The sequence below is a fragment of the Lycorma delicatula genome, chromosome 8, assembly GCF_047948215.1.
Source record: "Lycorma delicatula isolate Av1 chromosome 8, ASM4794821v1, whole genome shotgun sequence".
NCBI lineage: Eukaryota > Metazoa > Arthropoda > Insecta > Hemiptera > Fulgoridae > Lycorma > Lycorma delicatula.
The window spans coordinates 12,145,076-12,168,628 of record NC_134462.1 but is presented as its reverse complement, the minus strand read 5'-3'; the positions used below and the strand labels follow the sequence as shown (position 1 = coordinate 12,168,628).

Below are 23,553 nucleotides of genomic sequence, written 5' to 3'. Positions count from 1 at the left end.
AGTTTGATATTCTAATCATGGCAAAAAGAACCACTTTTTTGATAAAGATCTAAATATGTGTCAAACATTAAAAAAAAAAAAACTTCCAGCAATAACAGTAGCTAACGACAGGATTAGAGCCAAAGTAGTCACTGAAGACAGTCACACAAACAAATAACCTACTCTTACATTTACACATACGCAACAATGCCTATTAAATTACATATACTCATTTTTAAAGTACACAAAATTTTATTTCACATAAACTTCTGATTTTTTTGTTTGTTGTTATTGAATAATTATTTAATGTAATTTTTTTTTACAATCAGAGGTTAATAAATTAATAAATCAATATATTTATATTAAGAAAAAAGGCTGAAAAAAAAATAAGGAGATGAACTATGATTCAAACTGATGTGCCTTCCCCTTGTAAGATCCAAATATTTCATTAATTAAAATTTTATTTGGCTATAACTTTGGAACCAATAAAAATAAGTACCACTTATGATATATCATTTGAAAATCTCTCAATGCGGGCTTATTACTGCAGTTAAAAAAGTCCAAAATCTAAACTTCTGGATTTTGGGCTTTTTTCATCCGGTCGATTGCAATCAAACGGGGAGGTGCACAACTAAAGGTTATAACAGTCCTGCATCTCCTAAATCCAAAATTTCAACATCCTATGGCTAATCGTTTTCGAGTTATACGAGATACATATGCACATACAGACGTAACACCAAAACTAGTCAAAATGGATTCGGGGATGGTCAAAATGGATTTCGGGAATGACCATTGAAATGTGAAAACCAAAATTTTTTATCATCACATTACTTCCTTTACTTCATACACGGAAGAAAAAAGTTCACAAAAATTAAAAAAAAGAAATCAAGTCTTATATAAAAGCAATGCTGTCTCAGTTTATCATACTCCGCAACTGGTTTCATGTAATTTTATGTGTTGTTCTCGAGCGTAAACCTAGCTTTAGCAAGCTTCAACCTTTTGTATATCAAGAAATTTGCAGTTTCTTTAATTATTTATGAACATTATAATCTATTACAACATTTAAATAAAAAAATATACTTTATTTAACACTATTAAAAAAAAAATAAACAACATTAAACATTAGCCAACATGATTTACTTACTGTTATTTTTACTTATATTTTTAAAAAGAACTTTCATAGTTAAATGTTTGGATAAACGTTTAATACAAAAGATACAATTTTAAGGGATTAAACTGTTTAAAAAAAACAGAATGTACATTCTGTTAATAAGAATTGTATCTTTCCCTATCTAGACTGGGCAATTATAAAGCTGGTAGTTGTCACTTGCACAGATACCCAATAAATAATTAAAAATAATTTTAATCAAAATTCCGTACCACAAAAATAATTAGATGGATTATCCTCACTCACTCACTCACTCACTCCCACTCTCTCTTTCACACACACACACACACACACACACACACACACACACACACACACACACACACAACTTTCTCTATTCTCACATAGAGAAATGACTATTTTTATAAGTGTTTTAACCGTTTTAAATTTTTGTAATATTTTTTATTAACCAATTTATTCTATATATTATATAAATAGGGGTAATTTTTATTAATATTTATAGACTCATTTTCCCCAATTGTTAATTATTCCAGTTTTGTCCATTTTTGATATTTCCACATTTCCATTTTAAAATTTTGATCTGGATTAAATTTCTACTCCCATCACCTGGTGTTTTTTATTTTATATGAAGAATTTTCTACAAACAAAATTTAGAAACACACTAAAGCTATTCAGTTTCATCATTCATTTCTAAACATATTATTATCGCTAAAATTGTTTTAAAAATTGATCTTTTTACACATTAATTAAAATAAATGTAGTAATGATGAACTCATGGATCTGGTGGAGCCTGTAGAAAGGACATAATTACTATCTACAGTTCTTGTGTGGAACAGATAAAATGGACCTATATGATCTCTGTTTTAGGGATTCGTTGCAGTAAACAATATTTTTTATATTTCTTCCATTCATAACTTCTCATCGATCAGATTTATGAAATATATTTAGGTTCATGAATAAAATCACCATTACATACTGAATATGTGAAATACTACACATAACTACTTTAAATTTAAGAACAAACATGAAAGTGTAAAACAATAACCAACTGCACTGGTAGTCTAAAATTATACTATTAAGTTTTCCAGAAGCCATAATAATAATAATAATAATAATAATAATAATATAGTCTAATCATTTAGATACCTGAAACAATTGATGATAGTTCTGCATACACAAAAAAAAAGGTTTAGGAATTTCTATCATATTTAAATAGAAGTAACACAGCACACACTATGATCATATAAACCCTGTTACCACCATCAAATCTGAATTAATATAGCCACTATTTTGAAATTTGAACAAATAAAATTTCTTATTTACTTACTTTGTAGAAAATGAGATATGCGATAACAAAATAAACACTACAGGGAATTATACTAAACTAACCTACATAGATGTCTTTGAAATATGAATTCTTAATAAAAAGATCTTTGTTTTTATACACTGAAACAAAAAATGGTAATAAAATTACAATCTCTGTGGCTGAGGGGTAGCATCTTGGCCTTTCATCTGAAGTTCTGGATTTGAATCCCAGTTAGACACAGCAATTTTCATATGCTACAAAATTCTGTTTCCATCTCCTATCCACAAGCTTCAAACTTATGTGGCAAGACCATCAAGAAAAAGAAATACTTAGATGATTTTTTAAATGCAAGAATAACAAATGATTTTATTTTCCTCCTTCAGTAAAATACCTATTATTAATATTCATAATATTGTTTTGTTCAAATAATTTCTCTTAAAAATTTCCTTTTTCTTTAGCCACTATATTATGACAAAAACACAATTTATAAACACAAATCACACTAATTATTTTCAGAACAAATACAAGGGTATTTTGAACACAGCAGTTTAAACACACTGCAGTTTATTTAAAAAATTAAGAATAATGATCCATTCTTCAATGTACGCATTACAAAATAAAATAAAAAAATAATTCATGCATAATCTTTAAATCTAATCCTTAGAAAATCATAACAGAAAAGATCCACACTTTTTCCCCAAGAAAATTAAAAAAAAAACTTTTCCACCTTATTTTATGTATATATTAAAAGTAATAAAAGGTGAAAAGTAATAAGGTTCTTAAATCTTGAAATAACATCAATATAATCTCATAAGGAAAAACAACTGCTTAGCAACAAGTGTCCAATTATTAAAATTTGTTAAGCCTTAACACAGTTCCAGGGAATGCTTTTGCCTCAAACTACCTCTGCAGAACGCAAGATCCCACCCAGGTAGCCAGGACTCAGTCTCTTAATTGCCTGTCATGCCTCAAATGAATGAATCCCAAAAAGATCACCCCACCTGGATGTGGACTTTGGTCTTGACATTACACCTCTAATGAGGAACCCTGAAGGGATCCCCCATCAGGACTACAGTTTTACTTTTTCCCCCAGTTTGAAGTCACAATGGAGTCCCTGTCCAATCACTGAGAGTGGGACACCTAAGCAGCCCACCCCTCCTGGACAGGGCTGTCCGGCGACGGGACTCATTTTTTGTTGCTGGCACTACAGCCACAGCACCAAATGAATGTCCCCGAGCATTGCAAAGGTAGCATTTAGCTCCCATTAGACGGTCTTTCCGTACATGCCCCGCAACCCCACAATTAAAACAGTGCCCCCTTCTGTTAGGATCGCTGTAGAAACCTGCCCGGTGCCCCATTCCCCAGGACCTAATTATTTTCATAATTAGTTAAAAAAATTACTGTTTTCATAAAAAAAAAGAAGTTTTTAAACCCTGAAATTTCATATATTTTATACTTTCCAGACAAAATCTACATAAAAAAATAATAATATTAATAATGAGACACCCAGGTCCAGATTGTCCATCAATTCAACATGGAAAAATAAAAATAAACTTCCATTTTTTTCAGAACTCTCTACAAGGATTGTTTTACGTGTTACTACCCATCTAACAAAGTTATTGTATGTCAAACATAAAAACAGGGGTTTTTAACCCTATTCGTTGGTTTTCACCACAGGTTTCTAAAAGCTACTGCAGATTCGGTTCTGGAACCAAAAAAATTCATTCCGATATTTATCAGTATTTATTGTTTTTATTTAGCTCCCATCTTCAGAACTGTATATAAATATCATGTAAATGTAATATTATACTATATGTAAATTATAAATATTATGCAGGATAACCTTAAAGGTTTTACCCTTAAGTATATTTATTAACTGGAGATATCAATAATAAATATAAGAAATCACAAGAAAATATTAAACAAATCTTCATTGATCTAGAATTAAAATACTTATAATTTTTTCACAAAAATCTGAACATTTGTAGACAGAAAAAAAAATCATTTATACATCCAGTAAAGAAAACGAAATGCTAAAAAAAAAAACCCAACTATAATAAGAAATAACTGCCTCAGAAACCAACTGTTTTAACAGCAAAATGTGCCTACATCACCACAATCAAATAAATGTATAAATGCATAAATGAACTCGCATAGTACAATACTATTTCATATCGGCACGATGTGCAGAGAATGTAAACTTCCTAACCACTCTTGTTAATATTTTCACAGTTAAGTAAACAAAGAGAACACCTTGATGAACTTGCAAGGAATTTGGGCAACACTTTAATCATGATATAGAATGATCAGGATACAACCTATGATAATTAGAATAGATTATTGTTATTCAGAAATTTTATCATTATTATAAACAATGTAAACTAACACTACAATGAAGAATCTCCATACTTTTTAATGATAGCATCTCAACATACTCTGTTCTCATAAACTGATATGAATTTATGCGTAAATTTATTACAAAATCTGTTTGAGCATAACATAAATCATTAGTATTACTATTTAGTACTAACTATATTAACAAAATAACAGATACAAATTCCAGCCACCATCAATTGTTTTAAATGAATTTCCTACATTACTTAAAAATTGAGTTATGAGAAGTCCAACTTACATCCAAAAGTCATATTATAGCATTTTGAACAGCACATTCTATTTCTGATGAATCAATTTCAATTTCATCCAGCATATTCTTTAAAACTTTCAAAGTTCAACCGTTAACGCATAAAGAAAATGTTTCTTAAACATGGTTTCAGCTGATAATATTTTTAATAAAACATAATTAAAAATTTTATATCCACCTTACCAACAAAAAAGATGTGTTTTCTCAAGATCTTTCAGTTTATTTCAAACCATCATCAGGAGATAAAAATAATGTAATAAGTAAAAAATTAAAATAATTACACAGTCATGACTGTTTGACAAGCAATCATGTTTGAAATAAATCGAAAGATCTCAAGAAAATACATATGTTTCGCTTCGCTGGTAAGGTGGATATAAAATTTTTAATTATTTTTTATTCTATAAAGAAAAAGTTTAAAGCTTCAAATGTTTTTGGCATTTCTCTGACAAGTTTTTCAATTAATAATTATAGTTTAAATAAATTTTAATTTACTTTTTTTTTTCACAAATTTTAACATCAGAAAACTTAAAACAAAAGTTCCGCTGCACAATCAATTTTTCCAACAAAACAATAAACTAAAATTAGTTAATGTATATTTATATATATTTCCACAACCGTGTACATAAAAAATGAACCCAGACTTATTGCTTTCCATCGGAAAATAGGTTAATAACACATTTACAACAAACAAAAATAGAAAAATTTTATTCATTATAACACAATAAACTCAAATAAAAGGTTATCACAAAAAATTAACAAGAACAAACAACAAACAAACAAGGTAACAAACAAGAACCACAAATATTTATATTTATAATATACAAAATCAATTCTATAGTAGAAATGGGTTTGAAAGCTGTCTTAAAATAGAACTTTGTTACCAGACGGGACACACTGGCTCAGTTTAAAGAGAGAGTACCCATTGCCGGCATAACTGCCAGCAAGGTTACTATCTAGTGTTATTTTGTACAAAAGGATGGAAGAAGTATTAGGAAAAGAAAAAGTCGGAAAAATCCCTTACTAGAGAGGGAGTGAAATACAGGAGATACCACCACTCTGAAAGTGATGGACTAAGGCTTGAGGATTTAAGATTCATTCAACACTCCTTGACTGTAGCATGACTGAAGAAAACCAACACCAGCAGATCAGATGATCCAAATGAAAAAGGAAACATTAGAAGTACAATATACATATTAAATTACAAAATCAATTTGGCAAATAACATTAAAATTCAAAAAACAGATTTATGGAATAATCATAAAGACTAGTTTAAATTCTAAGAATAAGATATACAGAACCTCCTTAGTAGACAGATCAGCCTGAGATATTTTTGTTCAACCCCAGCAAATTTCCTTGAAAAACTTGCAAGTAGAGATCCTAAAACTAAAAAAAGGCTACCCTAATAAAGGCTACCAGTTAGCATCACAAATAAAGAAAATGATAAATTATCCTCATAACTATATTATATGAATCACAAGGTAATTAAAAACTGCATCTACAAATCAATTGGTTTAGCTAGTCATACAATTTTATATCTCTACGTAAGTTTTTGTGATAAAAATATTTTGTAATAAGACTAGTTTATGTCAGAGAACAGTACATTTACTCATGGTTGTTTACTGAAATCATACTTCCTTAATTTGCAATTGTTACGTTGAGTTGATATTATGCGACATTTATTTGTGGTTTGTGGAATTAATTAGTGGTAAATATAATTAACCAGTTCAAATTGACTCTTTAACGAAGTATGATGTACAAGTACTAATATTTTAATAAAAGTATTATTGCCATAATAATTGCATATTAAGGACTATGCTTATTAAGAACTACCTTCCTGGAAATAATATAATAAACATCAGCGACAATTATAATTCACTGATAAAAACAGGAATAAACTAAGTTAAATCAATATTAAAAAAAACATTCATCTATCAGAAGTTGGTACCAGTGAATAAATATATTAAAAATTCTTTATAAGTAGAAAACAATACTTATGAACAAAATGAAGAACTAGTTTATAAAGATTTGGCATTTTATTATGTTTATTACTTGTACTGCACAGTTTTTTTTTTTTGCATTATTGTGTAAACTTTGGCAGAAAATAAAAACTCAACTGGGACTGAAAAAGGACAATATTAAACTAGACTTATCTAGGAAAAAACCAAAAAACAAATTTCAAAAAAATTACTCATGAACTCAAAAATACTAATCAAAAGATTAAAACAATTTAACAGTAGTACCTATCTCTAGAAAACAATAAACTTTTAAAATAAATCACTGCTTAATCGTATCTCTGGTCAAACAGAAAACAAAATTAAAATAACATTACCATAAAAAGTATGGTTAATAAATATCTGTTACTTATTTTTGCTAAGATAACCTTTACTATACAAAACACTTATTATCTTTCACATAAATGTAATATTTATTTTAAATTTAAACAAAAGGATAAGATGACAAACTGTGATAAAATCATGACTAAACTGCAATATAAAAATAATTCAATTAGTGTAAGAAAAGAATACATTTTCCAAGGACAAAGATGATTATTATTGTTTACAAATTACTTAACATTACAATAATGTAAATTTTATATTACATCTCTACCATATTTCAAGATTTAACGACACAATATAGTACAAAAACTGTATGGCATTTTAGCTACACTAAAAAAAAAGAAGAAATGAATGAGTTCAGGGAAAACAAAGAGATAAAGTTAAGAGGTAAAAGTCCTTTGTACAGTACGGTACTACGCAGTCCTGAATAACTTTTTCCAACTGAAATTAATCACAGATACACTCTTCACCATATATGAATTTCATTCATTTGAAATTCTTATATTTTATTTGGATATTTAGATTTAAACTATTTTAAAATCTATTTAATTAGTTTCAATTTTCTTCACTTAAATTTTGATCCAAAATAATGAATTATGTAATAAAATATAATCAACTAGTAGTTAAACAAAAGTTTTTATTAGGAACAATGTACCCATTCAATACTGTCAATCTTTTACCAACTTGCTTCAAAGGTAAAGGACACAGAACCAGAATTCATTATTACTTTATATTCACCAGTATATAATTGTAATAGATTTAGAAAAACAAAAAAAAATACTCTGAAAGGATATCTTTTACCTAATTAATTCACCAGTAAAATTATACAGCTCTGTAATTCAATTCGTCCATCAACAGATGTCTACCTGCAATTTTTTTTGTTGATAAAAACAAATTTAAATACAGAATTATAAATGGCATAATCAATGTAGTTTCTTAATCTCATGAAGTTTCTATGGAACGAACATAGAAATAAATGATTAGAAAACAACTTTTCAATAAATTAACAAGTATATATATACATATATAACTAAATACATTACCTACATTCATACCTTAATTTCTTTATCACAAATAACCACTTAAGAATTACTGAAATAATATGGTATTAGTTAAGAATACCGAAATACATTTAGTACACAGACTGTATCATCATCAACACATGTATCATAGATAAAAAAGATATCACATATTCTTCCTTAATTATTCTTCTGTAATGGTATATAATTAGGATCTAGATGGTTGTTCGAATCAAATTTAGCAGGATAATAATCATAATCTCTACCTTCACTATCAAGAACACGAGCAGCAAAAATAGCATGGTTCACTGGATGCTGAACATCATCTTCATCTTCATCTAATATCATAAAAATACAATCTGAACAAAACTCCACGTCACATGAGCTGCAATGCCATTTTATACCCACTATTGGTTGTTCTCCACAATTATGGCACTGAAAAACATTTTTTAATATATAAAAAAATAACAAAAACTGGAACAAACCAAAATTAACAAACAACGAACAAAATTAACAATAAATAATACAAAAAATAAATTCAAAGTTACACCTAATCAGTAAAAAGAATATACCTTTTTGAAAGTACATTTTAACATCCAGTAACAGAAATAATTAGTTCCTGTACATTTCATTAAGATTTAACTGGTTAATAGTCAGATTTCATTTTTGCAATCTACATAGCTGAAGCTCTTTTTACGTGGATGTTAAAAGTCATTTTATTTGTGATTTTAAGCATTTGAAAAACCCATTAACAGTTATAAAGTTCTCACATATGACATGACTACAAATTCTCGATAGACCTGTGTATATTCATCTTACTTGCATTTATTTTTATCTTCATGACATCAATAAATATATGGAAAGACCAGTTTGTTTTTATTGATCAATGCAAATAAAACTAGACTTCTTTCTATCTCCTGTATCTCTTTCTATCTCTTTATATCTCCTGTATTTCACATCTGACAATTGCAAATATTACATTTTAAACCTATGTTCTTTTCAGATATGTACGATTAAAAAAAAGTTCTGAAAAGTTGCAATAATAACATACACAGTCAACATCACTTTCAACATTGCAATGGGAGACAAAATCTGAGTATATCATTATGACCCAGAAGAAAAATGGCAGAGCATAGAATATCAGCTCTATAGTCCATTACCATAAAAGAAATACAAATTAACTTTAATTAATTCAAAATTAAATTAACAGTATGCTAACATAACAAATTAACTAATAAAAAGTGATAAACTAGTAAGTTTAGGAAATAAAAATATATCCCCATCTGAACTGATTAATAAATTTCTGACTGAACCAATCTCTTTAAACAATTAAGGCATATTACATAAAATATTATCCTACATTATAAAGAATGACAACTAATTTTAGCAAACCAAACAAATTAATAATAATATTTTTATATACACTTGGACTGCATCTGTTCATCGTGAAATAAAAGTGCATTTAATCATTAATGCGAAGAAAATTTATTCAGAATTAATACAGATGATTACAAATCAAATAAGACACTTTCGGTGGTTTATAAAAAAATTATTTAAAAAAAATTGAGATTATTACTTACATAGTTTAGCAGTAAATTTCTTGAAGTTTTTGTATCTGTGTGTGTTCTACATGAATCGTACAAAAGAAATCAACACAGCAGTTCAATTTATTCCAAACACGTGACAGTATATCCGGCTCATCAATGGCGACAGAACTTATGATACACTGTTAAGTAATCTACATCAACAGGAAGGGAAAAAATGTTGCCTTTTATAAAACCACATAAAAAGTAGTTGCAAGACATTAAGTTTGAACTTCATGGCCAACCTATCAATGAATGCCATGTTTTTTTTTGTATAGCCAATCCATTTCGAAGATGTTCATCCAGATAATTTTGAATCTTCCATGTGTCAGTAATGTGGAGTTCCATTTTCTATGAAAAAGAAATTCTTTTCTTTTGAAGTCTTTCTGGAGTCGTACATACAACGTTTAGGATAAATTCAGTTTGTTAAAAGATATATGTAAAAAAAGATTGATCTTGAACACCTTTTAGCAGGAACAAGCACAAAACACGTTTACTTAACGCAAATCATGTAAATGTTGCAGTGTTTCTGTAGGGTTTTCTGTTCATCATATTCATACAGGGTTTAGTGACTTTTCCACCAATATGAAACATATACTCAACTGAAAATGATAAAGATATCATTTTCAACCATTTCCACGCAGTCTGCTGTGGGATTTGTAATTTTAGATTTTAGATTTTGATCTAGTTGATTTACCTAGACTAATTAGTATATGGTGTAAACATGATAGATTTTTTCTTCTGACACTGGAGCTTCGTCTTCCAGAACTTTTCTTTTTACACAGATACTGTGTTTTCTAATAGCTTTTTCCAGTTGTAGATAGACTGCCTTGTTGGAAAGGTGGGTCATTTACCACAATTTGTTCTGAAAGATTGCAGAACAATAGTAACAGTTTGTTTGAGTAATTCAACTCAAAACAAACTCTGCAGGTGTTATTTCTCTACAGGAATAGCGACCACCTATCCAGATTGGTTACATGATACAACAATTAATACTGACGTCAACAACTGTAGTATATACATTTTAAAAATATTCCCTGAAAAACCATTGTTACTGTCTTTATATAAAAATTTTTTTTTTTATAAACCATCAATAGTGTCTGTATATCATAATCACTCTTCATAAAGAAACAAATTATAGCAGTATTTGTATTTTGATGAAGTTGATTTTATTCTGTGCAATGTTTAGTTAACCTAGATTCTGGTTGAATAGATTTTTACTGCATGAAGGAAATAAAAATATTTTTACCTTAAAATGAAAATGTCGATAAGAACCCGCAGGAGACATCATACTTTCTTTAATTTTTAAAAGTATTTCAAGTTTTCTTTCATTAGTCATCCATACATTGTCTAATTCTTTCACTACCATTTCAGTTTCTGAATTTCTCATATTTTCATTTCCAGACATCAACAAAGAATTGTCATTATTACTATCTGATATTTTATCCACATTATTTTCAGTGTTCAGAGAATTATCATCAGATATTGCAATAGGATCAATCCAGTTTGTAGAATCTTCTGCTTCAGTTTCCCATTCATCACACAAGAAATCAAATCCTAAAACACCTTTAAATTTATTCTTACTTGTACTCTGATTATTCATTGTCATAATTAATTCACAATCGCTTTTAAGTTTTGATTCCTTAGTCAATTTTGGGAAAAATGTAGTCTGAACATGAAGGTTTTTCTTTAATTTACCAGACTGAAAAATTAAAAAAAATCATTACTGTAAAGAATAAAAATTAGTAATTCCAAATACATTTAGTAAGATATAATATGTAAATCTAAAAGATACTTTAAAATTTAAGGTAAAATTTACAAATTTGTAACAAGATTCAGAAAATTACACACACAGAATGGTAAGAGATATATTTAGAGGCTGGATTGAAAACGCTAACGCTGACCCAAGATCAGTAGCCTGGTAAAAAGAGGTGAAAAGTGACGGTGTAGTAGACAGCAACAAATCTTACTTAAAACCTAAATCTTCAAAGGAAAAAAAGATTTGGTAATTTATATGATCTTAGCTTGCAATTTCACTTTCAAACACTGTATTACAATATAATAAACAAGTTTTTAAATACAACTCAAAAAGAAAATTTTTATGAAAATTTATGCAAAAAGAGATGATGACTATAAATGGGAATAACATCAAGGCATGTGAAGACCTTAAGTACCTTAGCTCTATAATATCACAGGAAGGAAACAGTGTAAAAGATTTAAATTATCATATAGCTTTGAGGCGGATGGCTATCCAGAAATGCAATTCTTTGTGGTGATCTGAAGGAATACACAAAGCAAATAACTATAAGTTGTACAAAATTGTTATTGAAAGCATTTTATTGTACGGATCAGAAGCTTGGGAAATTAGAAAGAGGTGAGAGAAGGTTGTTGGCTGTGGAAATGGATGTGATGTGGAGGGGTTGTGGGGTTTCTAGAATGCAGTGCATGAGAGATGAGGAGAGCATAAGAATTGGGCAACCAATACAGTAATTGATATTTTGGAGGGAAGAAGATTACAATGGTATGGACATGTTCAGAGAATGGAAGAGTACAGATGGCCTAGAAGGATGTTGGAATGGACTCCAGGAGAGAGGAGGAAATGTGGATAACCTCCAATACAGTAGATGTCTGGAGCGATAGAAATGATTAAGAGAAAAAATTTGGAAGAAGAAAGTTGGCTGGATAGAAGAGTTTGGTAGTTGGAATATGAGAGACGGCCTTTATAGCTGTAAACAGTCGCCTAGAAGAAAAGCACTTGATCCTAACTTATGTTTACATTGGCAGCTATATTGGATGCTTAGTTTATTGTTGGCCGTCGAAAAGGTTACACATGTTTTGAAATGGTCATCAATTTTTAACTTGTGAAAAAATGGAGCAACGAATTTGCATTAAATTTTGCTTTTGGCAATTCTTCTATGAATAAAACAAGTGTTTACAAGAGGTATAATGTTTCCAAGAGGGCCGTGAAGATGGTGAACACCCTGAACATCCCAGTACATCAACATGGATTTGTAGCAAAACAAATTATAACTATAATGCACCTGCTCGCACTTCACAACTTAGCTTGTTTTTGAATTTTTGGCCAAAACAACACTGTTATGATGCCTCAACCACTGTATTCATCAGACATGGCCCCCTGTGACTTCTTCCTATTATCCAAGCTGAAAAAAAACAATGAAAGATGACATTTTTCCAACACCGAAGAGATAAAAACAGAATTGATGGAGCTACCTTTTTGAAAGCAGAACTTCGTGGGGCTCTTCCAGGTACAACTAATCCTGCTTTCCGCAATTTTAGAAAATACTTCTGAACTCTGCTGCAAACTTGCTTTGGAGTTCGATTGCCTAATAAAAAAATAAACCAAAATCAATAACCAATTTACAAATAGAAAATAATTCTTAAAAAAGCTAGCAAAGATGAAGATCTATTGACTTAAGACTTAAAATTTAACCCTTCACCTATTATAAAAGTTGAAAATTATTATTCGCCTTAAAATTCTAATAAGATAATTAAGCTAGTAGGAAAACAACAAACATAGGATGAAAAACAATTATCATAAAGCTAATAATTTGCTGAAGTAATCTAAATAATAAGAAAAATTCATAAAACCTCAAATGACAGTATTTTGGGCTATTTGAACAAAAAATTAATTTAGCGTATTTTCACCCAGTTAATACCTCACTAAAATAAGTTAATAAAAAAAAGACAAATCTTCTAAAACAGCCAAACTGATTTTTTCTAAAATTTTGTTTTTTATTTATTTTCTATGATATTTCTAATAAAATTATTATTTTTTATACACTACAACACACATACACATGTACAACTACAAAATGAAATTCTATAACTTTCCAACCTACTATAACATCCTCTTGTCAAATATATTAGACGTTTACATATATTAAACACATAAATAAAATTTTCCTCCAACAAAAAGTTATCAAACCAAATTTCTTAATTATAACAATAAGAGATCTTGATATAAAGCCAGATACAACACATATCTTTATATATATATTTCTTCTGTGCGTGTGTACGTCACTGAACTCCTCCTAAACAACTGGACTGATTTTGATGAAATTTTGTGTGTGTGATTAAGTTGATTCGAGAATGGTTTAGATTCACAATTTGATGTGTTGTTGTTGATCTTGCGATGGTTAAGGTTCACAATTAAATCCGGTAGGGAGCGCTGCGATCGTGTTTTAGAAGTTTTTTTTAATTTTTGGCATATCAGTCAGAACCAGTAGTTGGTGGTGCGATCGGATTCTAGGAAATTTTTTTATTTTATTGCTTTTTCACATATCAGTTACTTGCGTCGTAGCTTAATGTTGTTATTACATTAAAATTCGTATTTTTAACAGTCTACTGTGTTTAGAGAGTAGTTTGAATTAAATCCGATAGGTAGTGCTGTTCTGACAATTGGATTTATTTACATTCTAACTTTTATAAAGTGAAAGGTTAAATTTTATGAAGTTCCGTAATGTTTTGTAAGTTTCTTAATGTTGAGTATTAATTGTAATGATTTTGCAGCCACAACCTTTTTCGTTAAAAAATTATTTTCCACTGAATACTGTGATTAGAGAGTGGTGTGAATTAAATCCGATAGGTAGTGCTGTTGTTTTGCCATTTGGATTTATTTACCTTTTGACTTTTATAAAGTGAAAGGTTAAATTTTGTGAAGTTCCTAATGTTCATTGTTTTTAAGGTTTTATGAAACTTTCAATTGTGTTCATTTAATTTGTATGTATACTCAAATCTAGCAATAGCGAAGCTTTGCCGAGTCTGCTAGAATTGCACGCTTATTGAGAATATTATTTATTTAAATAACGTTTTAAAGTGTAATTAAAAAATATGCATTGTGCCAATTTGTAAGATGCAGTATTGACATGAGTATTTTACATGATTTTTCATGAATTTTAATGATGTATACACCGGCATTCAATAACAATCAACTTAACCTACAAATTTAAATTGTCAGTTCTCATTTGATTCTATGCAACTTATGAAGTATTGAACGGCTCTTTGAAAATAAAAATGTCAGTTTGTAAAATAAATTATAACATTTATAAAATGAAAATATAATTTACATATAATAATTATAGTTTAAAGTATATTTAAAAAATTGAAGTTATAATTTTTGTAGCTGATTAATTTTATAAAAAATTTTCTAAGATTGTTTTTAATTTACAATTATCTAAAATTTGGTAAAATAGATGTTAAAATAAAGAATGAGAAAAATTTCTACTAAAATTTTAACAACGTTGCTTTTTTTACAGTGCTTTAATTTTTTATTAATTGATTAATTAAGTTATCACATGGTTATGAAACTTCAAAATTATTAAAAAAAAAAAAAAATGCAGGAGGTACATTTTTAAAATGATCTTAAGTGAAAATTAGAAGTAACGTGGATGAAAATTTAGGCACTTACATATTAACGCCACCGCAGCTACAGCTTTATTTAAAAACAAAGTAGTCAATCGGATTTTGGTGGAAAATGAACAGTCTCTTTATTAATTTTAATAAATGGTTATTTATATTTATTTATTTTATAAATATAATTTAACCAAACTTAACCTACGCTCGCTAACCTTGACTAATTAATACTGTAATTTTTTGAGTATTTATTTAATAAATTCAGTAATTATTGCAATTATTTATTATTTAGATAATCAAAACACTTCCTGTTAATTAGTCAAGGTTAACGAGCGAAGCGAGCGTAGGTTAAGTTTGGTTAAATTATATTTTTAAAATAAATAAATATAAATAACTATTTATTAAAATTAATAAAGAGACTGTTTTGAATCTATGTTAAATTCTATATCGGCCCATTTTCCACCGAAATCCGATTGACTACTTTGTTGTTAAATAAAGCTGTAGCTGCGGTGGCGTTAATATGTAAGTACCAAAAATTATTAATTGCACTAATTATTAATTTTACGACGTTTCGATTTTCGTCAGATATCTCAATATTTAGTGAAAATAAATATTAACCGTACTACACATAATTAATCAATAAACCCATTACAATAATACAACAATCACAAACTGATAATAGTCATACTAATAGTCATATTAATGAAATTTCATCCACATTCTTGCTAATTTTAACTTAAATAAGTTACTTATATTTATGTGTTGTGCATTTATTACAGAACAATGCCACGTCAGGACAACGTCTGTCGGGTCCGCTAGTATTCAATTTTTTTTTAAACCAGACTAGTATTTTTATATCCTATGTTAAAAGTAATCACAACTATGTTTTAGGTAATCTCATATGATTCACAAATTACACCTGAAAGCTGCATATTCTCCAAATTGTTAATTTATAATAAAAAAAAAAAAGATCAAAGGCTCAAAAGAATAAACACCCCAACTGTAAATTAAATAACAACCACTCAGAAAAGGAATACTGCCCAAATAATCTTTGAAAATATGATATATCCAAAAATACTAAAATGAATATAATTTCAAATATATAAAAATCCATTAAGCAATACTTTTCCTTATATGTAGCATATAAGGGAAAGTATTGCTGTAAGGGAAAGTATGTTATATAACATATGTTATAAGTTTGCTGTTAAATATTCTAACAGCCAAGATGGTAATAACATTATAAGAAAAAAAAAAACATGTAAATTATAACTACTATTCTAAAATATTACAGATACTGCAATTTAATGTCTACTTATGAGCCACAAATTAAGGGATTATAGATAATTTTAACATACACAAGCTTCAGTAGGATAGAACCAAATAAGGATAATTCAACTATAATTTCAATCAAGAAATAAGATCAGTTAAAAGAACTGTAGAACTCGATTGCTTTTGAACTGTTTACTGAATCTGAAGCCTATAATTATTAAAGGTAGAAATAAATCAATGCTAAATAGCAATCATGCCTCTTAATTGAACAGAATTATTAAACTACAATTATAAAGTTATAGAAATCCAACATTACTGATGACAGAAAAGATTAAACTATGTTTCTGTTTATGACTGATAAATAGAGAGAAATATCAATAATTTATCACCTTATACAATACAAATCATCATTATTTTGATAATTTCCTTTTGATAGAAGAAATAAAAAGCTGATAATGAAAATAAATAAAATTAGGGCTATTATATCATTGATGTGATAAGAATAAAGACATAGCAATCAGGCCTACTCCTTTACCAATCATTACAATATATCAGGCCGAAACTTGTAATAACTTTTCTACTAATCAGAAGCAAACAAAAATTTTGTCAGTACTCTCTACATAAACTCAACTCATTTCCTGTAAACAATCAATGTGATAACAAAAATTAATGAATCATTCTTAAAGAATATTCACATAAACATGTGACAAGTAGACAGCACTCTATCCCAGTTGGTTGGCACACCACCATGTGACACAAAATTCTAGCAAAGCACATGTATAACTTTCTTAATCCTCCAAGGGTTGTATAGCTCTTGTATAAAAGTTCTGTCTCTCATATTTGCACATGTAAAATACCCAAAACTACACAGTTGGATTATAATTATGTTCCACGAGTTTTACATCTAAAAATATATCTGGAGAGACATGAAAATAACAGTCAGTAATACCAAATCTGTATATTTATAACACTTTCTTGAAACTTTATTAATCCTTTTATCCCAAAGTCAGCAATTTTCTTTAATCAACTTCTAAATGAGCCTAATCTAAGATCAAATTTTGACACTGTACTGTAATTTATTAGAAATAAAATATTTCACATTTTTTCACCGGAATATTAATATGAAAACAACAGTTTTGCAGCTTTCCTAATTAATTCCTGAAAATTTTCTTATCGACAAAAAACTCTTTTTTAGAAAGTGGTTAAAACTTCAAGAATAACGTGTGATTTTACCACAAGTTACGACACATCACTATTGAAGAAAATTAAGTAAAACTGTAATAACATAAAATAATTTATTATAGAATATATACCTAATGCTTTAGCTATTTTTGCCCAACGACGATTTTCAATACGTTCTGGAGGGTATTCAACAAGAAGTTCCTCAAGCCTTGCCTGTTCCTCTTCTGTCCATAACTATAAGGAAAACGGATAAACAACATTAATACTTTTATTAATGAAGTAATTCTGCCTGCCTGTAAACTCTTCAAGCAGTAAAAAGAAACACTAATTTATAAATCACTTAAGACAGAAGTGGATGTTAATATAAACAGAAAGCATTTAATAAAAATTCCACAAAATAATTACAATCTGTATTTAAAATAAAATATATATATATATATATATATATATATACATACACATTATGCATATTATTATATGTACAAGAATTTTTTTTTTCTTAAAGAAATTGCACAGATGATATAATGAAATTAGGTATTTTAAATATATAAACTTGGTAGCCAGCAGTTTACAACTGATTCTCTGAAATAAGTGTGTTAAACTTTTGTTGTTTCCCCAATTTAAGTTTAGCTGTTTAACTGTAACAGTTTTTTTTCAGGTCAGAATACAAATGTATCTTTTGAATATTATCAGCTTTAATATTAAACAAAACAAGATTACATAAAAGTTTTAGACAGATACAGACAGTAAGGAATTTTAAATGTTAGTAGTAACAAGAAAACAAGATTTTCATGCATTTTAGAGAAAATAGAATATAAACAGTGTTTTATTCAATTTTAAGCTTATTATCTTTATTGTATTATGTTACTTGTCTATTGTACTATTACGCATTACCTACTGGATAAGCATAGCAGTAGATTAGCAGCATCAGAAATGATATATCTAATAAAGATTGTCAGAAATATAAGACAGAATTAGAAATAATATAATCACAGAAAATTAAGGCATGGCTTCAGTGGGAGGGCTTGGGTTGATACAGAAATCTGTTGTGAAAGGATGAATAACAGCAAATGTTCAAACACATCTTAGAAACAGAAATAACTAGAAAAAAAGCATTTCTCAAAAAAAAAATTAAAAAATGAAATCTATGACTGGAAAAATCTTTAAATTATTCAATATGATAAGTTTAATTTTTTTCCTAGCAGATTAATCTTTTTTTTAATGATTTATAATATACACACATAATATTTAATAAAATTTTTTGAGGGTACTCTTTCAGCCTTTCCCCCGCCAAAATTTTTCTAATTATCTAACAATATATGATGAATCATATGTATATCAACAAAACCTAAGCTCACTAACCTCATCTAATTAATGTTAAATATACAAATTACATACAACAATCATGCAATCTTTAATGAAGGCTAATAAAGATTACTGGATTCTTATTTATGTGAATTTCTATGGTGTTACCAACACAATAATGAGGAAGATAAGTTCAATTTGATACTTCAATATATAGTGAGTTCATCCTGTAGTAAAATTATTGTTTAGAAATAAATATTGTACTGTGTTTACAAATGTAAAAATTGTAATCATGATTTATAATAAATGTTATATTTAAATATATATTATCTCATATATGAGATTTTAATTATATTCTCATTTCTCCAAATTAATTTTATCTCGTCATTAAAATATATGTATTTTTAATGAATTATGATATTGTACAATATTTCAAGAATGTATCGTTAAAAAAAAATGTTGGGTTAAATTCTGAAAGTGTGCCTTTTTTAGTTTTAGCTGGTTTTAACATTAATAATTAAATTTCAAAAAAATAGATGATGATTGTCATCCGCCATCAGCAATAAGTCAAATCATATGTGTAAGCGTGGACAAGCAATTTTTACGTAATATTAAAAACAATAAAATATGCAGTTTCTATTCATTCTTCCAATTACTTTAAAAAATCTGTAAAAATTTCTAATTAATACTTTTTATTACTATAATAAATACATAAGCAAATATACGTAGAAAATTGTATAATTTTTACTGATCAGTAATTTATCTAAACAGATTTTACAGAAAGAGAAGGTTAATTTATATAATATTTATGTATTTATTTACTTAATGGATATTTTTTTTAATTTTATAGAATTTTTAAAAATGCATTTTTCTTTTTTTGGTTGATGAATTAATTTACCACAGAAGCTATAAAGCTCGTACATGGGAATATAGAAATTGAATTTTGTAGCATATGTAAAATGCTAAGCTTGACCAGGATTTGAATCTAGGACCACCAGATGAAAGGCTGAGACACTACCACTCTGCCATGGAGATTAGAATTTCATCTGTAATCATTTAATAAGTTACAGAAACCTGTAAAAATTTACAGAAAGTAATATTGTAATATTTTATATTTGACATGATATATATGTTGAAATGCAAATAATTATGCACAAATGTTTCATTCCAACATCTTTCTGGCTTCACTGAAATATTTTTGCAACTTACACATTAGATTCTGATTTTTATTTTTATAATAAAATAATCTCACCTTTTTATAAAACAATAACAAAATGTACTAACACAATTAGAAAGCTGTTTTTGTAAACAAATTTTTAATGTTATTAATAAGATATTAAAATGTTAAATATAAGTTAAAAATTGACACTTACAACAAAAATAAAAAATCTGATGTGGACACCACATGAATTCCTTGTACACCCATTAAATTACATATACACAATTTTTGTTTTAAAGGTTAATAATTATTAATAAATTAATATATTGAAATTAAAAAAAAAAGTTAAAAAAAGGAGATGAAGTGATTCGAACTGTGCCCCCTTATAAGATACAAATATTTTATTAATTAAAAATTCATTTGGCTGTATAATTTTGGAACCAATGAAAATAAGTACCACTTATCACTGAAAAGCTTTATTACTGTAGTTAAGAAAAAGTCCAAAATGCAAATTTGTTTTGAATTTTGGGCTTTTTTGGACACTTTTGGTTCAGTTGATTGCAATCAAAAGGGGGGATGTACAACTAGATGTTACAACAGTCCTAAATGAAAAATTTCAACATCCTACGGCTAATTGTTTTTGAGTTATGCGAGTTATGTATGACTTTTGAGTTATGTATGTACAGACATACATATGTACGTACATACAGACATCACACCAAAACTAGTCAAAATGGATTCAGGGGTGGTCAAAATGGATGGATATTTCTGTTGAAATCAAAAAACCGAAGTATTTCAAATTTTAAAGGAAGTATCACGATACTTCCTTTACTTCGTATAAGGAAATAAAAGCATTAACATAAGCAGTTTTTATTACTTTCCAATTTTACTTCTTCAAAAAGATTCTTTGGTCTGTATTAATATAAAATAAGAGCCTTAAAACAAATACCTGTAACAGTTGATATGCTTATTGCTAACTTTTTAAAAATTTATAAATAGAGGTTGAAAAAATATTCATATATAGGTTAAGCTTAACAATCTGCTTAAGTAAAGTTTTTTTTATATATAACTCCTTCAATAAAGGCTAAAATAAGAAAAAGAAAATTTTCAAAAAACCTTTTCTGCATTTTAGGTTTGGGGTCTATAATTTAAAAATATTATAAACATTTCTTGATAGCTATAGATATGATTCAAAAACATTTTTGAAAAATATTAAACCAAAGGAAGAGAGAGCAAAAAAAAATGTATTGTAATTTTTTGATTATTAATATATGCATTGAAAGTAATAAATTTGATTTAATAAAGTTTTCCCTAAAATGCCTCTGAAGAAAATCTCAATTAGTTTTTTCACAATATACTTACACCCCTTAATGAATTTTGAAAAAAAAATTAATATGATCAATGCTCCATATATAGAAATATTTGGGCCAAATTTAAGAAAACTGGTTTGGTTAATCCTGAGATATAAGGCAAAAAGCAAACTTACACAAAAATGTTTTTTTTTTGTCTAGATGAACTAAGTGGACCCTAAAATTTTAATTTGCAAAATATCTAATAACCCATTTTTGACATGATCACCATATACTTTCCCCTTTAATATAGCTATTCTAGCTATATTTTTCAAGGAAATAATATACTGATGCATATTTAGATGAGAGTTGGAAAAATATTACACTGCTAAAATTAAAATGTTACAAAACAATAAATTAAAAAGACTTAGAATAGTTAATATATTAATCTATTTAACATTTTAACTCCCAGGCTTGATACTGTGAAATATATACTTGGACCAATCTTTACGTGAAGTCATAACTGAACCAAAAATTTGTATTGCCAAAGTATGATTCTCAAGGATTAGAAGTTTAGTATTTAGCATAACTGTAGTAATTTATTCAAAGATTCAATTTATTTTTTAATTTAGATAACATAGTACAGTCAAGAAATAAGATTATATGATATTTTTCATACTGTAGCTGAATAATAATAGAAAGATCTATATGCAATAAAGTTTTACTGTGACAGATTGAGTGACAGATATCAAAACAGCATAATATATAATAATAAATAGTTTAACATTAGGATACAAAAAACTAGCAAAACAGATGGCCATAGTACTGAATCAAATTTGATAGAATAACAAAAAGCTATTCTAATAAAAGTACTAACACTATTACATTTCTATAACCAACATTTTTAACAGTTTTACCAAACCTGAACCCTTCTACTAAATAAAGATTATTAGAAAACTAAAATTTAGAACAAGAAAATATCTGATTTAGGCTAAAATGTAAAAAAAAACTGATAGCCAACACTGATTAAAAGTCAAGTGGCCTTTCAAGGAACAACTGGACAATATTAAAACCAACTATTGAAGAAAAAATTAATTTAAAACAAGTTATGTAAAAACATGATTACTGTGCATAAAATATTATATTGTTACTTAGAAACAGAGCACATATTTTAGACAATCTTCTTAATGATACATGCACATCCATCCACAAACATGTCTGTGTATCCTATGCGCATGCACCGACACAGACACAAAATTAAGCTACTGACATATTTCTCACCTTTAATTGTTGTTTGAACTTTTTAATTTCAATCTAGTAAACTTATTCAGTTCAAACAGTAAAATTTACCTGATTAAAAGTTTCTGGTTTTGTTTCATCAAATTCCCTTCCTCGTACAAGAATCTTATCATTTGAATCAGAGTTATCATCATCATCAAAAGATGATGGTTCTTTTCTCTTATGACGAGTCTGAGGTTGTAATAAATTATCAATTAAACTGACATTGCCATTCTCATCTTCTTTCATATTGTATTTTGACCAATCTATTGTAACCTTTAGCAAAGAAGAAAAAATTAATTAAACACACTTGTTAAAAAAAATAATTAAACACACTTGTTAAAAAAAATAAAAATGAAAATTAAGAAAACTAAAAAACAATGTTTAGATTTTTTAACAATCAACACCATTTTACTTTCCCATCTATATAGCACCCATAGCAAAGCTATAGTTATGTAGAAGGGAAATTATGGTGATCGATCAAAATTGGGCATATCCAGTTTTCACTGAATCTTGACGAATTGACGCCTTGGATCCCAGAAAACTGAAAAATGGCATAAAAATTTCCACAACAAAATGTGCATGTATGTTGCCATGTAAATCACTTTATACCTACAGAACTCCTTGACCGATTTTCACCCAACTTGGCTATAATATTTCTATAGCAGGGGCATTGATGCTATTAAATTTCAATTCAAAAGGTCA

At 27.9% G+C, this 23,553-nt stretch overlaps 1 protein-coding gene across 3 annotated transcripts in view; it reads right to left on the bottom strand.

Annotated features, from left to right (window-relative positions):
- The window catches only part of Atac1 (Ada2a-containing complex component 1), a 56,435-nt gene that overhangs the window by 15,499 nt on the left and 17,383 nt on the right, over nucleotides 1-23,553 (bottom strand). For 2 of the 3 annotated variants that reach the window (XM_075372674.1, XM_075372672.1), the window contains exons 3-7: nucleotides 22,921-23,124; nucleotides 17,949-18,051; nucleotides 13,225-13,337; nucleotides 11,243-11,695; nucleotides 5,744-8,845 (exon numbers count right to left, since the gene is read on the bottom strand). In XM_075372674.1, coding sequence (XP_075228789.1) covers nucleotides 8,591-8,845; nucleotides 11,243-11,695; nucleotides 13,225-13,337; nucleotides 17,949-18,051; nucleotides 22,921-23,124 — 1,128 coding nt within the window. In that variant the 3' untranslated portion in view covers nucleotides 5,744-8,590. Of the gene's footprint in view, nucleotides 1-5,743; nucleotides 8,846-11,242; nucleotides 11,696-13,224; nucleotides 13,338-17,948; nucleotides 18,052-22,920; nucleotides 23,125-23,553 lie in introns of those variants that run through there. The other variant, XM_075372673.1, reaches the window with a different exon arrangement.